The following is a 16659-nucleotide window of genomic DNA, read 5'->3' as shown; positions in this document are numbered from 1 at the left end:
TCAACGATGAGACATAGAGATAAGGAGAATAGGCAAATGAAACTAAATGTCTAGTTTAACAAATCTTAGATCAGCACATTACTGTGAGTCACACTTGAACTATATGTTCCTCTTTTTGTATTTTTGTTTGGGAGAGGCAGTGACACTGACAACAGTTACTAACGTGACGTTTCCAGACACATACATAACGTATGGATTAAAATGGACTTGAACTCAAAAGATTGTCATTCTGCTTTACTTCAGAAAAACACAAAATACTGTATATATTTTTCTTTATAATTCATAAAATGAATTGTTGGCTTGTACAGGTCCCAGCCTTAGCTGCACAATGGAGCCCCAACCTCTTTGTTATATTTGCTTTTCAGCATTGGAAACATGTATCACTGGACATAGAAAGGGATGAGCAAGTAAATGCAAAGTTTTACATAACATCTAGTCAGGTTCAGGTTTCCCTCCATATTTCCATGACAGGAACTAAAGCTTTGTAACAAAGTGCTTTCCATCCTCTGAAGAGGGGGAAGGAGCCAGCATTGTTATACTACTGACAAGAAATAGCGTTTCCTGAAAAGTTAGACCTTATTACAGCATGTACCCCTATACTAGACACAGAGTTTGCAGTGTATCTCAAGTACCCCTTGATACATATATATATTTGTTAGGAGTTCTCAATATTTGTAAGTAAATTGTTTTAAAACATTAATTTATGTTTTTAACCACTTGAGGACTGCGGTGTTAAACCCCCCTAAAGACCAGACCATTTTTCATTAATTGGGCCACTGCAGCTTTAAGGGCTCGTTGCAGGGCCGCACAACTCAGCACACAAGTGATTCCTCCATCCTTTTCTTCCCACTAAAAGAGCTCTCTGTTGGTGGGGTCTGATCGCTCCCCCAATGTTTATTTTTTTAGTAATTATTTATGTTATTATTTTTCTATTAAATTGTACTATTTTTTATTTATTTTTGTGCCCGTCTGAGCGGCGGCCACTGGGAGACTGAAGGCAGAGCGGAGATGCGCGCGCATGCAATCTCCTGCTAGCCCCATTGAAAGCCGCTCACGCCAATCACCGTGGAGCGGTCCTGGGTCTGCCGCCGCGTTCACGCCAATCAGCGAGGAGTAGTTGGCAAGTAGTTAATTAACTAAAAATACTTATTCCCGCTCATGTATGCATCATTTAGCATATTTTAAATTTAAAACCTCATTGTTATAGATTGACTAAGAAAAGTTCAAATACCCCCTAATCCCAACCCAAATACCCCCAGGGGTACATGTACCACCTGTTGTATACATACGCCTTAGATCACACAGGTTGACATAAAGGTTGTGCACTCTCCATAGCCTGCAACAATATGATGATTAAAAAAAAAAAAAAACATTTTCAGTTTACCCAACAATGGAACTGTCTGGAAGTTCATTTTTGGTGCAAGTCTCACAGAGGCCACACTTAAACCCTTGCTTACCCTCTACAGTCTAAGCACTTAAAGAATGGGCAGGAGAGAGGCCCTGGAACTGTAATGGTAGCCATACATCTAGCAATTTTACTTTGCGCGATTAAGCGGTTGGGCGATAACATACACTGTAGTTGACTGAAAGTCGATCAGCTAGTGGCCCACAACACTATAAGCAATATCCTATGCAATTCACCTTTACTAATCGATCTGACCAATGTTGTGCCTCTATACTCTGAATACAAGAATCAATTCTCTGTCGATCAAAACCATATAACTGTAGCAGATTTCTTTACGATTGACTGATATCTTCCACCCTGCTGGATCAACAAATCAACATGGTTCACACAGATATCAGTCAATTATTGTTGATAGGGTATACTGCAACACACTTGATCCTCTTGTCGATTCCATAATATTGTTGAAAATTGGTTGTTCAATCAGGCTGCCAAATCGCTAGATGTATGGGCACCTTAACCCAGTTGCACATCATACATGCTTTATTTGCAGTACAGTTTCTCACCTCAAACGTCAGTTTGTTCTTTTCCTCGTTGGCAAATGGCATTGCTTCACTGACCACGGTGTTCAGATAATCTTCTACAAACTCCATTGTGTTTGTGAACTTATTTTTCTTATCATCTTTGGGTTCAGTGACGTTGACATTGGAGTCATAGCTATTTTTAGAAACAAAACAATCCTAATCAGTGTGATTGAAAATAAACAAACAGACCATAAGCAACTGAAAGTTCAAGGTGTCCATATAATGCTAGATTCTTGCATGGACATAACTAGAAATCACTGGGCCCCTCTGCGAATCTTTGGATGCCCCCCTTGCACATATGGTGTACAGAAAACATATACAGAAAACCGACAGATGAGTGTGCTCCCAACCTCTGCTTATTACACTCACTCTGTCCATCTCTGATGGAGCACAACTGGTTCTGCAGACTTCTCCAGCATCAGTACAGTACACAGCACTTGGGGAGGGCTAGTGAGTTTGGGGGCTGGGGGCTGAATAGGGACTGTCTACAAATCGTTGTCAGACAACAGAAAGCTTTTTCTCTTCATGCCATTAGTTGTCAGTGTCTCAGGACAGGGAAAAGAAACTTCTCCCCCATGGGGCCCCCTGCTACTTCTGGGCCCCCCTGCAGCTGCATCCCTAGCAGGGTCTATTGTTAAGCCCCCGGGTACTTGCCATCCCATACTTATAGTTCCATAAAGGACTGAAGACTTAAAACTTGACAATGGTTATACGTTTCCCCTATACAACAACATTTTAGTTACTCTTATAATACTTGTTGAATACATTTGCCCCAATTCCTGCACCTTTTTTACATAACAAGACACAAAAAAACAATAAAAAAAGATTCTAACACGTTTCAGCTATCAAAATCTAAAGTAAACAGTTTGGCTGGAGTTGAGCTAGGAATGTAATTTTCAGGTGACCTTCCTGCACACCTGTGACTTTTTTTTACCAGCACACTTCTCTGCTGGCTGTTGGGATTCCCCACTGGGCGATTGCCAGAGCTAGAGAAGTTGCCGCACCAAGTGAGCCCTGCCAGGTTTTGATGACATCCATCTATATAGTGGAGTTGAATGATTTGGAAACAAATCAAGACACATATAAGCACAGTGTGATGCCTGCAATTCAGTGTGTACTACATTCCAATCCATATCAGGTTTACCTTAACCTTCTGTTCAGCAACTCCACTCCTGCTCTGCCTGATATCATATCATTTATTTAATGCACTGACTAAAGAAGGAAAGAATGCCACATAGGTGAAACATCCAGGAATGGGCAGGTTGGGCTACAGTCTCTGCAAAAGATCAGGGTGATGCTCTCTATGTAAAGGGGGAGCTTTTAGATATATAAAGTACATAATATATATAATTCAGCATAGAAAACTCTATTTTATTTTTACTTTTCAAAGAAACTTTATTGAAGTTTGAAGAAGGAAAAATACAAAAATAAATAAGTGTGCAAAGTTTAAATTTCCAAGGCAGATCTAATTCTGTGTATCAGGTACAGTATAAGTAGTGATATCCATTTGCCTTCAAACATAAACAAGTATTTCTGGATCTCAAACCAAAATCAACAAGTTAAAGTGCCATAACAAACAAAAGCATTAGGGCTGGACATAGGTTTTACAAGTCCACAGTAATAGCTTTCACTAAACTGCTACACCCTTTAGGGCTGGTTCAGACGGACGTTTGCAGAGCGTTTACTGCCAGCGTTCGGGGCTTGGTGTTAAACGCTCCCATTCAAGTGAATGGGAGCGTTTGTACCAAGCTTTTACGCGCGTTTGCACAAACGCGGCGTTCGGGTCCCGATTTTCACTGGCGTTCAAGGAGCCCCTGGAAGCTACATGTTGCTTCCAGGGGCGGTTAACCGCGATGGGTAATGTCCCCCTAGGGGAAGAAAAAACGCAACCGCATCTGAACGCAATGCAAACGCTGCTGAAAGCCTGAACGCATCACGAACGCAACGCCAACGAACGGAACGCCTCCAAACGTCCTTCTGAACCAGCCCTAACATAACCAAGTCACCAAGTCAAAAGATAACCTAGCTCTTCTTTCATTAAGGCTGGTTTCACAGTGGGACGTTAAAGTCCCACGTTACAGCAGCCAGTAATGCAGCCTAACTCACAGCACTGTAAAATCAATGTGCTGTTCACAGTGCACACGTTGCGTTACATGGTAACGCAGCACGTTTAAACAAAGTGCTGCATGCTGTACGCTATACTGGGCTAAGCAGCGTTAGACTGCTTGCACATGCTCAGTAATGTTGGAGAAGGAGGTCTCCCCTCCTCCTCTGCGGCCAGCCACATGGCTAATTAATATTCACTGCACAGTGGTGACTCGTGGTGGGACTGTAGTGTTGTCCGGATCATGAACGAATCGTTCATTTGATCCGGATCTTTTTTGTGAGTCGAATCATCCAGATCATCACAATGAAAGATTCGGTTCACAGTGGATGTCTGTCTGGAAGAAACAAGAACATACAGAATGTACAGTGCAGGGAAAGTCCTGTCCTGCTAGTCATTTCACCCAGTCTGCTTCCCTAGTAAAATGATTCAAATGATTTGAATCCTTAAAAAGATCTGGACTTCCTATCACTAACCTGAAGCAGCTGCTTTGAGAACTGCATAACGCAGCTCAATCTGACGTCCAACTTCAACACCACCATGCGTTGCGTTAGGGGCACGTTATGCGACCATAACGTCCCCTAAAACGCAACGTCTTGGTGGGAAAGTAGCCTTAAAGAGACACTGAAGCGAAAAAAAAATTATGATATTATGATTTGTATGTGTAGTACAGCTAAGAAATAAAACATTAAGATTAGATACATCAGTCTAATTGTTTCCAGTACAGGAAGAGTTAAGAAACTCCAGTTGTTATCTCTATGCAAACAAGCCATTAAGCTCTATGACTTTCAAAGTCTTGGAGAGGGCTGTTATCTGACTTTTATTATCTCAACTGTTTTCTTTTTCTCTGCCAGAGGAGAGGTCATTAGTTCACAGACTGCTCTGAAAGAATCATTTTGAATGCTGAGTGTTGTGTAATCTGCACATATTAAAGAATGATGCAATGTTAGAAAAAACACTATATACCTGAAAATAAAAATATGAGAACATTTTCTTTGCTGCTAATCTTCTAGTAATTATTCATAGTACAAAACCAATTCATTATATCAAAAAAAATTTCCGCTTCAGTGTCTCTTTAAGGCACAATCTCAGTGGGGCCATAGAAAGACTCAACACATTGGAGGCTTGTATTTTTACAATGCACGTCCTACTACAGTTCATAGTGGGCCAGAAATCCTATGTCAGAATTTACAATGTCATGATCAGGACAGGACGCCAGACTCCAGGGCCCATATGCAATTAGCGTTTTCTCTTGAGTTTTCTCCTAAGCGATATTTTTACACCTTATTAATAAAATGCCTTTTAGGCCACCAGTAAGCAAGAAAATACTCAGAATAAAATTTGACAGGACTTTTTCACCTAATTTTTGGTCGTTTTTTAATTGCAGAGTGCTGAAAAGGTATTTTAAACAGAGGATGAAATATTATCTCCAAGGAGAAAACTTAGGTGAAAAAGTGAATTGCATGTGGGCCCAGGAATCTTCGATGATATGTCAAAAATACTGATGAGTGAATATACGTGCATTCAAATATTTGCATTTCTTTGTGCATTTATTTTTGCAAAAAGGATTAAGAAAATGATTTTCAAGCAAAAATGTCTTTGAAAATCATTTCCCAAGTTCCAAGAAAATATATTTGCAGGCCCAGCGAAAATATTTTCATGAAAGCTGCACAATTGCGAAAATGCATTTGTGGATAGCCAAACAACTGTACTAATCTATAGCTTTCTGTATGGTAGGCCTTTTTAAAAGATCCAGACACACAGTAGTGAACACACTTTTAATATATAAGAACAATTCTCCATGCCTTTTCTGACAAACTCTACAATTTCCCTCTCTTAGCACAGTATCTCTCCCCACTCCTATCTGATCCACTGACACTTCATAACAAAGGCTGATGTGTCAGGGCTCGTTCCCACTGTTGCGACGCGATTTCGGCCGCATTCCGACGCTTGTAAAAACGCATGCGGATGCGTTTCCACATGCGTTTTTACCCGCGATTTCGCATGCGGAAATTAACCATGACACTGCCAGGGCTAAATAAAATTGAAAAAGGTGCGAAATCGCACGCGAAATCGCGGGTAAAAACGCATGTAACAAACGCATGCGTTTTTACTATTAAATACATTAGCGGCGATTCGCACGGATTCCCGACGCAGGCGAAATCGTTGGCTCTTTTGTGCGTTTTTTTCACGCTGAAAAAAACGCACCTCAACAACGCTACAGTGGAAACAGGCCCATCCACTTGTATTACATGTGCGGATCTGCATGCGTTGGACGCATGCAGATTCGCGATAGTGGAAACGAGCCCTGAGAGAGGAAGCTTTTATACTCAGGGAGTTGTCTGGTTAGTTGATAGTGATGCGATTTCCAGGGTAAACAGTATTGCATGTAGTTATGGGAGTCCTAATATGGAGTGAAAGGAAATGCCATACTGTTTGATTTTTATTTTCACATTAGCAAGCACGTTTAGAACATTTCCCTCTCTTTTCAAGAACAATATTGCATTTTCACTGCGAAAGATGACTGGCGAATATTCAAACACTGGTCAAAAACAGTTCTCCACAGGTTATGTTTTGCTAAATATATAGTCACATTTCCTTCAACAACCCTTAAAAAGTTTATTACTTATCATTGCCTTGCTTGTAGTCTGTCTCCTTGTGAGAAACGCAATGGAGGAGTCTATAAGAGCCTTAGGCCCATATGCAATTAACTTTTTCTCCTGCGTTTTCACCTAGGTGACAATTTTTCATCTTTGATTTAGTATACATTTTCAGGACTTAACAATGGAAAACGTACCAAAAAGTAGTTGAAAAAGCACTAGCAAAATTATTTTTAGTCTTTTTTTTTTCCCTTGGTGGTGGTTTAAATGCACATTTTATTGAGCATTTTGAAAATATAACCTAGGAGAAAACTCAGAAGAAAAAGTTAATTGCATATGGGCCTTAAAATGGAATCGGACATGCAAAATGAATAGGGAAGACAATTCTTAGGAGAACTCATGGAGAAGCATGTGATCAGTTTGATCAGCTTTTGGATTTGGAAGGCTCTGTTTTGCTGGTCATGATCATGTGTTAAACCAGGAAATCATCACAGCAAATCGGAACCTTAAGGTCCGTACACACGCCGGACTTTAGGCAACGACGGGTCCGTCGTTGCCTCCCGCTGGGTGGGCGTGCCGGCGGATCGCTCAGGAACAGCCGTATCAGTCTGACGACAGAGCGTACACACGCCGGACTGTCGCTGGCACGCCCACCCAGCGGGAGGCAATGACGGACCCGTCGTTGCCTAAAGTCCGGCGTGTGTACGGACCTTTACACATCTATCAGCTGATCAACCTAATCACAAGCTTCTCCACAAGTTCTCCCAATCATTGCTATCCCTAATTGTTAAAGCGGACCTGAACTCAGAACGTCCTCTCCGTTCTAAAAGATATGCAACAGCATAATAGCCTTTAAAGAAAAAACATTTATTCGTTACAACTGTTTGTTTATACTGTTTATACTTCCTGATTCATGGAAGCAGACATATTGTTAACCTCCTGCGCTTTCAAATGGCCTTATCTGCCATCTCTGCCATAGGCAGTCATGTGACACGGGAGAGATCAGGTTACAAATTGTGATTAGACACAAATGAGGGGGAATTAAACAGGCTAAACTCTCTAAATACATGCAGGGTGCATTTCTCTATGTATTTCTTGAGTCCTGTGGAAGAGTTCAGGTCCACTTTAACAATGCGGCCCATATGCAATTCACTTTTTCTCCATAGTTTTCTCCCAGGTGATATTTTTAGACTTGTCAATAAAATGCCTTTTAAGTTACCAGAAAGCAAGAAAAGGCTCAAAATAATTTTGATATTACTTATTCAGCTACTTTTTGGTACTTTCTTTGTAGAAAAGTGCTGGAAAGTTATTTAAAATTGAAGATGAAAAATTATTTCCTAGGAAAAAACTCAGGTGAAAAAGAGAATTGCATATGGCCCTGCATGTTCATTAATGTAATGTGGTACTGGAGAGGGGACAATATTTACATTAAAAATATACCATATATTTACTGGCCAAAATTTTCTTTTTTTAGACTTTGCTCTTTTTTTCTCAACTGCCAATGCAAAGAAGCTGAGCCTATCTTAAAGTTATGTCCCCAACACTCTCCTCCTTGCTGATATTGTGGCTAGTCTGCTGCTCAGAAATACAGTGGGTTGCAAAAGTATTCGGCCCCTTTGAAGTTTTCCACATTTTGTCACATTACTGCCACAAACATGCATCAATTTTATTATAATTCCACGTGAAAGACCAATGCAAAGTGGTGTACATGTGAGAAGTGGAACGAAACTCATACATGATTCCAAACATTTTTTACAAATAAATAACTGCAAAGTGGGGTGTGCGTAATTAGTCAATACTTTGTATAACCACCTTTTGCTGCAATTACAGCTGCCAGTCTTTTAGGGTATGTCTCTACCAGCTTTGCACATCTAGAGACTGAAATCCTTGCCCATTCTTCTTTGCAAACAGCTCCAGCTCAGTCAGATTAGATGGACAGTATTTGTGAACAGCAGTTTTCAGATCTTGCCACAGATTCTCGATTGGATTTAGATCTGGACTTGGACTGGGCCATTCTAACACTTGGATATGTTTTGTTTTAAACCATTCCATTGTTGCCCTGGCTTTATGTTTAGGGTCATTGTCCTTCTGGAAGGTGAACCTCCGCCCCAGTCTCAAGTCTTTTGCAGTCTCCAAGAGGTTTTCTTCCAAAATTGCCCTGTATTTGGCTCCGTGCATCTTCTTATCAACTTTGACCAGCTTCCCTGTCCCTGCTGAAGAGATGCACCCCCCGAGCATGATGCTGCCACCACCATATTTGACAGTGGGGATGGTGTGTTCAGAGTGATGTGCAGTGTTAGTTTTCCGCCACACATAGCGTTTTGCATTTTGGCCAAAAAGTTCCATTTTGGTCTCATCTGACCAGAGCACCTTTTTCCACATGGTTGCTGTGTCCTGCACAGGGCTTGTGGCAAACTGCAAACGGGACTTCTTCCTTTCTTCTTGCCAATAACTCAATAACTTGATCCCTGACCTGTCTTGTGTGTTCTTTGGACTTCACGGTGTTGTTGCTCCCAATATTCTCTTAGACAACCTCTGAGGCCGTCATAGAGCAGCTGTATTTGTACTGACATTAGATTACACACATGTGCACTCTATTTAGTCATTAGCACTCATCAGGCAATGTCTATAGGCAACTGACTGCACTCAGATCAAAGGGGGCCGAATAATTATGCACACACCACTTTGCAGTTATTTATTTGTAAAAAATGTTTGGAATCATGTCTGATTTTTGTTCCACTTCTCATGTGTACACCACTTTGTGTTGGTCTTTCATGTGGAATTCCAATAAAATTGATTCATGTTTATGGCAGTAATATGACAAAATGTGGAAAACTTCAAGGGGGCCAAATACTTTTGCAACCCACTGTACCTCTTTACCAGCCTTTAAGCCCTATCTACACCATACAATTTTTGTCCGATTCGATTCATAGATTCGATTTGATGCAATTTGACATGTCCGATCGGGATTCAATTCAATTCAATTTGCCATTGCAAAACAATAGAAAATTGAATCAAAACGAATCCTGATCGGACATGTCGGATTGAATCAAAATGAATCAATGAATCAAATCAAATTGGACAAAAATGGTATGGTGTAGATGAGGCTTTAGAGAGCAGCCCAGAGTGGGGCAAAAGTTCAGTAACAAAGTGGCATGCCAGGTTCCCTGTGATAACATCATTGTGTGTGAATGTGTGGCACTCAGAGCCCTGTGGGCACAAATCAGGGGTCAACAGAGTGCAGTCCGGGGGCTAAAGGGAAGGGGAGGCAACTAGAAAAGCTCCAGACTGCTCTTGTCCAGCCTTATTGATAAAACCAGGGCACTCAGGCAGTTCAAACCCCCTTTAAATTGCTACTTAACATTAATCCAATATAAACTGTATTCTTTTTGCCACAATGAAATCAATGGACAAACACAATCTTTCAAATGTGACAAATCATTTTAAAACTCAAAATATCTGTCTCTTTTATGAGTGGGGGTACACCTTAAAGATTACAAATAAAAGCAAGGAAAAGATGTCGCATTTCAATAGCTCTCCTCAATTGTTATACCACTATTCACAGCTTTATTCAGACCTGGACTGCCAGATGAGGCATTTGTAATGAACATTAGTAAATGGTGAATTGCCCCTATCTAATGTGAAGCATATTTTCGTTAGACTGGTCCACTAACATCTTCTGCTAATAGTTGAAAATTTAACACATTCCATTATCTATGTATTTTAACAATGCGCAATGTATTATCTAAACACTTTTTAACTTGAATACCTATAAAGAATATTCTTTTACTTGGCCACAGCATATGTCAATAAATACTAATAGTGTAGCAGATATTTGCCTGTAGGAGAAAGGTGATAAAACAAGCTTTTCTGAAGACTGGAATTTTGGACATAGTGAAGACAATTAGGCAGCTGTCTCTTGTCTATGCCTTGGATCAGCTCAGGATTCAACCACAATTATGCTTATGCCTCCAGACTCATCTGCACACTAGTTCCCGTCAATTTGAGGTTTGTGAATTTAGATCATCACAGTAAAATAGTAATGTGCACATTTCATTTTTTCATAAACAATGAATTAAAGACACATTTGTGTTATTTTTTTACTTTGATTTCCATAATTGCACTTCCTATGTCCAAGTATTCAGCTAATGCCTAGATACATGTTGAGAAGCAAAGTTTAATAAATCTCTGCACAGCTATGTTCAAAAGTGTTTGTTCATTTGAATATAGCAGTGAATAGTCCAACTCCAACCCTGCTTAGCAGCACATTCATGTATCTATCAAGGCAGAATATTTTGACCTAAATATATATATCTGGGCTTATTTCATCTTGTGTCAGAAATTAAAGGTTCATGTTGAATCATGAAGTAAGATGTCAATAAGCTCCTTACTCTTTGATGGTGATGGCTGTAGGGATCTCAGTCCATAGCCGTGCATATTTGACTGGCGTAACCAGTTCTTGAGGGTCTCTATCAACGTGCACATGCAGCATGAGGTGACAGAAAGAGGCTCTGATATCATAGGGTAACATTTCATCCGCCATGCAGAGGAAGATGAGGTCAACACTTAGCTGTTTGGAGATTTCATGTATAGCCAAGTACTGACGGTCTAGACACATCCGTGCAAAGAGTTTCAGCTGATACCTGTGGAAAATTGGAAAATAAAAAGGACATACATGTGACCAGCCAGAAAAAGAGAACATAGCTGAAGTAGACTTATACGCTAAAGCAGTGTCCCCCAAACCAGTCCTCAAGTCCCAGCAATGGTGACTATTTTGCACAAGACTACACAGGTAGTTAATTCACAAACGTAGACACTAATTGCAACAGCTGTGCATAACATGCATTGCTGGTGGGACTGAAAGGGGCACTACCGCGAAAAATAATTTAAAATATGTGCAAACATAGACAAATAAGAAGTACATTTTTTCCACAGTAAAATGAGTCATAAATTACTTTTATCCTATGCTGCTGTCACTTACAGTAGGTAGTAGAAATCTGACAGAAGTGACAGGTTTTAGACTAGTCCATCTCTTCATAGGGGATTCTCAGCAAGGTTTTTATTCTTTATAAAGATATTCCCTAAAAAGGATTTAAACAATGATTCTGGCCAGCTTTCCTGCTCGCTACACAGTTTTTTGGCAGTTGGATGGAGCGACTGCCATTCACTAAGTGCTTTTGAAAATAAATAAATCCCTGAGAATCCCCTATGAAGTGATGGACTAGTCCAAAACCTATCACTTCTTTCAGATTTCTACTACCTACTGTAACTGACAGCAACATAGGAGAAAAGTAATTTATGACTCATTTTACTCTGGAAAAAACGTACTTCTTATTTGTCTGTTTGCACATATTTTAAATTTTACAATTTTTCGCCATAGTGCCCCTTTAAAGAGAAACTCCGACCAAAAATTGAACTTTATCCCAATCAGTAGCTGATACCCCCTTTTACATGAGAAATCTACTACTTTTCACAAACAGACCATCAGAGGGTGCTGTATGACTGATATTGAGGTGAAACCCCATCCCACAAGTAACCCCTCCCACAAGAAAAGTTCAAAAACCATGCAGCAGCTACATCACCTGCCAACAGTAAAATGTTCACTGGAGTTCCTCTTTAAATAAACCTAAATTGAATGTAGAGATGCAAATTAAATAATGGAAGTTCTCTATGTGCCCCACTGCATATTCAGTTCCTGTATCCTTTATCCTTACAGCACATTTGAACTGGAAATGCAAGAGGTCATGAACCTCTCCACATCTTCTTTCATTCAAGCATAAGCATTCCTCCTTACTGGGCATGCACGATTTGTGAACTTGCACATGCCCAATCTATATGATCTTATCCTTGGCTGCAAACACTTTGGGCCATATCCTATTCAAGGTGATAAGTAGCTTGCAGATGCGAGCTACTTATCACCTTGCTATCGCACGAGGATTACCGGCAAATCCTATTGCCCATATCCTTCGCACGATGGCCGACCGTTAAGGAGCATTACTCAGGCGAAAGCCTGAGGGATGCTCCCTATTACCGGGCGATGGGGAGTGAGGTTTACGCTGTGGTGCTGTCCATCAGCACCACGGCCTCACTTCCCACACTTGCGCACTCGCCCACCGAACATCGCCGACATCTTCCGCCGCAGCATCTGGAGGTCTCCTTTAATAAGGAGACCCCCAGGGCTCCCCGTCGGGTCGCCGCACACTGTAGAAGCCCCATATGTAGCTGCACCGGCACCCCTGTTGGCATACATACCGCCGCAGATCACCCGACGCCTCTCGCCGCAAATTCCGTCGCGTAATTACAGTGTATCTAACACTGTAATTACTGTCCGCATAGGAGCCCGGGCAAAGCATCTTTGAATCTGCAGCCAGGGCTCCCCATTGGTCCGCTGTCTGCACCAATAAAATGGCTCAGACAGCGGACCAATGGGGAGCCCTGGCTGCAGATTCAAAGATGCTTTGCCCGGGCTCCTATGCGGACAGTAATTACAGTGTTAGATACATTGTAATTACACGACGGAATTTGTGGCGAGAGGCGTCGGGTGATCGCCGGAGGTATGTATTATGACGGGTGCCGGGCAGAGCTACGTGGGGGGCTTCTACAGTGTGCGGCGACCCGACGGGGAGCTCTGGGGGTCTCCTTATTAAAGGAGACCCCCAGATGCTGCAACGGCGATGTGCGTTAGCCGGTTTAGACCTGCTTTTTGCAGGTCTAAGCTAACGCTCATGTCTGCCGGGAAGTATCGCTTCCCGGAGGCATGAAAAGGGTAATTGGATAACGTGTTAAGAACTCGCTGGGCGATTATATCGCCCAAGCGAGTTCTTTTCCACCTGGGGGGGTCTAAAGTTTTATAAGATTAGGCGATGCCCCCATCGCCTAAGTTAAGAACTCGCCAGTGCTTAGCACTGGCGAGTGAGTTCATCAATAGAATATGGCCCTTTGTGTCTAAAGGATATGACTGCTCAGTGGTGAATAAAGAAAGTTGTTTCAGTGGGGGGAGTGAGGACCCTGGAAAAGCATATAACTGTAAGTGGTTGCATAAAGTTCAGGAATGCTGTCCGCTATTTGAGGTGTAATGTCAATTTCAGTTCAGGTAAGCTTTACGAACAGATTAGAGAAACACTGCTCTAAAGTTAAAAATCACACCTGCTGAAAAGGCTGAACTAAAGGAAACTACACTATTTTGTAAATAAACTTTAATGATGTTTACAAATCCTAACCTATATAATAAAACTGCAGGTGTCCCTGTGTCATCCTGTCCCTGTGTCCGTGGTTTTGCTACTGCACATGTGCGCAGCATGGAAAGCCGTTGGGACAGGAGGACGGGGCCAGGGCGCCGGGTGCGCACGCGTATGTGCGGCGGACAGGTGCACTCGCATGCGCACTGACTGGCGGCGGCGGCTTTCAAAAGACCTAGAACCCGTTTTAAATGGGCATAGGTCAACTAGTGCCAAATAATCATCGTCTAACTTTTGTGGCTTCATTATTATGAGACCAGCCATGATGATTTTACTCCCAAGGTTTGGTGTGATGTGTGCCATGAATTGCATGTACTTACATAAGCCTCCTCCCTTTTGCACACATAAAATATATGTTACAGATGATGTCCCTCTCATATAATGGTCCTGTGAAGTCCACCTTCTCCCTAAGCAAATCCTCCAGGAGGAGGAAGCTTAAAGGCTACTTTATTGTAATGAAACACTAGCAAAATAATTTATTAATATACGTACAGTATATTAGTGTTGAAGCTATTTATACACTTAGGTCTGGAATGTATTGATAGCTATACTTTAAATAATTAAGGCCTTTATACTACAATGCAATTAAAATTCATGTTTAAAACTGACCTGCTGACTTCAGCAGGTTACTGGCGGTAAAATGCACTTGAAAATTCACCAAAACAGCCACCTGCAATGTGCAAGGTGCCTTGTATAATCTCCTCTATTGTATGCAGGCTCAATGCTGTAAACTGGATGTTACGTGAACGTGCGGAAAATGATGCTTTAGCAGTTTGCATGCTTTCCTAGCAGTACTAAGATTTTAAGTTCCATTTTCCTGCGCTTGCAAGCAAATAGAAATTAATGGACTATAAATGTACCAATATGATACAAAATGCCATAATACTAGTTGTCTCCTGTTCACAGACAAAAAACCTATTAAATGATTACGGCTAGGTTTATAGTGGCCGTTGCTTTGATTTCCCTGTGACAGCAGAAGTACAATGCAACGGAAATTGGAGCCACACGTTATCCGTCCGTTGTTTTGCATACACTGAAGCACACAGTCAATGTAAAATATGCAAACGCTTGCCGGTAACACACGGCATGCAGTGCATTGGGGTTCCACACTTTTACTAAACACACTGCAATGGCCGCACTATGAACATTGCATTGCATTTGTATTGCAATGCAACGATCGTTGTTACAATGCATCCGTTATGCCGCACTACAACACCCCGCTGAGAATGTAGCCTAGAGAACTATTGGGAGACCTAAGCACAAAAAACTGCCTCATGTCTCTTTTAATCATAATAATGTCTATTTTTGAAATCTGCATGCTCTCTACATGTTTGTGTGAGTGTCCCTTGCCTTCTTATATCAAATAGAAATAGTATGCATCCTATACATTAAAACGCAAGTGTCCCTGCGTCTGTCCCTGTGTCAGTGCTTTGCGCTACTGCGAATGTCAAGCACTGAGCCGTTGGGACAGGATGCATGGCGGGCTGGCCTGCCGGCCGAGCGGGTGGACTTGTGTGCGCGCTGCGTGTGCGAGGCTTTAGGAAGGAAAAATGGACTTTGCATAAAATCAAAGGTCAGATATGCATAACTCAGAGCCAGAAAGCTGAGGTCAGAGTATTATAAGACTGAAGAAGCAGTTTAATAGTGTATCAGCCCCACTGGGTATCATGATCTATTTTTTTTCCTACCTGTAGTATGTTAATACATTCTCATCATGAACATTCCCAGCTCGTCCCTCTTGTGACAGCTGGCGGATGCTCTTCTCGTGCGTATCATTGTTTTTATCTAACCAGATAAGCCACACCTCCTCTTCACAGTATTCAATACTCATATATTCAGGGGACTGGGACATCTCTTTCACTGGTCTCAGCCTAGAAAAACATCAAGAATAATGTTATACAAACCTCTACTAAAAAGAGTTGCTGCAAAATTTTGCATGTTTTCTTTAAAACAGAATTGTCAGCCTCAAAATAAAATTCCATTTACCCACTGCTCTGTGTTCATTGTGCAGCCTGGAACCTTACCCTGCATTGCAAGCACTCCAATCTATTCAGAAATGTTTCTGCTGTAATAAATGTTATCTCAGTCTGGCTCCATTCTCACCATCACTGAGGAGAAGGGAGCTTGTCAACACCCTTCCCACATTCCTGCTCCTTACTGATTGGCTGGGGCAGTTTAGTGTGCTGCTGAGCTGAAATCTGATCTATGTTTACAAAGCAAGCTAGCTATGACAGTGTAGTTTATAGTAGAAAAAAAAGTAAGGGCGGAAATGACGACAGGATTGGCTTCAGTCAGAGGGAACCAAAATGGCAAGTGCAAGGAACAGAATTCTCTTTATTGACTATATAAAATTAACTGAAATCAAAACATGGAGAGTACATCTGTTATGTAAGTAGAACAAGTATTTATCTATTTATAAATGTGTTTTTTTCCTAGCATATTATGGCTCACCCTGCTGCTTTAAGTATTTACATCTGTATTATTTTTGACATGATCTTTAGTTATATACAGAGTCAGTGCCTTGTTTCTATGACCATATTCCATAAATACATTCCAGGTCACCTTGCATCACTCTTGATGAATGATAATTCTGATGAAATAAATGACTGAATCAGATACATGAAGATTACATTTTGAACCAAGTTTCACCCAAGTGGTTTAATTGAAGCTATCCTTTTTTTGCAGGAGACATACAGTATATTCCAATATGCAATTACCCAAGTTTCAGGTA

The 16659-nt window shown here is 41.2% G+C and overlaps 1 protein-coding gene across 5 annotated transcripts in view; it reads right to left on the bottom strand.

Annotated features, from left to right (window-relative positions):
• ITPR3 (inositol 1,4,5-trisphosphate receptor type 3) overlaps nt 1–16659 on the bottom strand; it is a 357611-nt gene that overhangs the window by 203327 nt on the left and 137625 nt on the right. For all 5 annotated transcript variants that reach the window (XM_068269377.1, XM_068269380.1, XM_068269378.1 and 2 more), the window contains 3 exons: nt 15617–15799; nt 11082–11333; nt 1969–2119 (listed from right to left, as the gene is read on the bottom strand). In XM_068269377.1, coding sequence (XP_068125478.1) covers nt 1969–2119; nt 11082–11333; nt 15617–15799 — 586 coding nt within the window. The remainder of the gene's footprint in view (nt 1–1968; nt 2120–11081; nt 11334–15616; nt 15800–16659) is intronic.

This window comes from Hyperolius riggenbachi, chromosome 2, assembly GCF_040937935.1.
Source record: "Hyperolius riggenbachi isolate aHypRig1 chromosome 2, aHypRig1.pri, whole genome shotgun sequence".
In the NCBI taxonomy this organism is placed as follows: domain Eukaryota; kingdom Metazoa; phylum Chordata; class Amphibia; order Anura; family Hyperoliidae; genus Hyperolius; species Hyperolius riggenbachi.
This window is presented reverse-complemented; position numbering and strand designations above follow the sequence as displayed.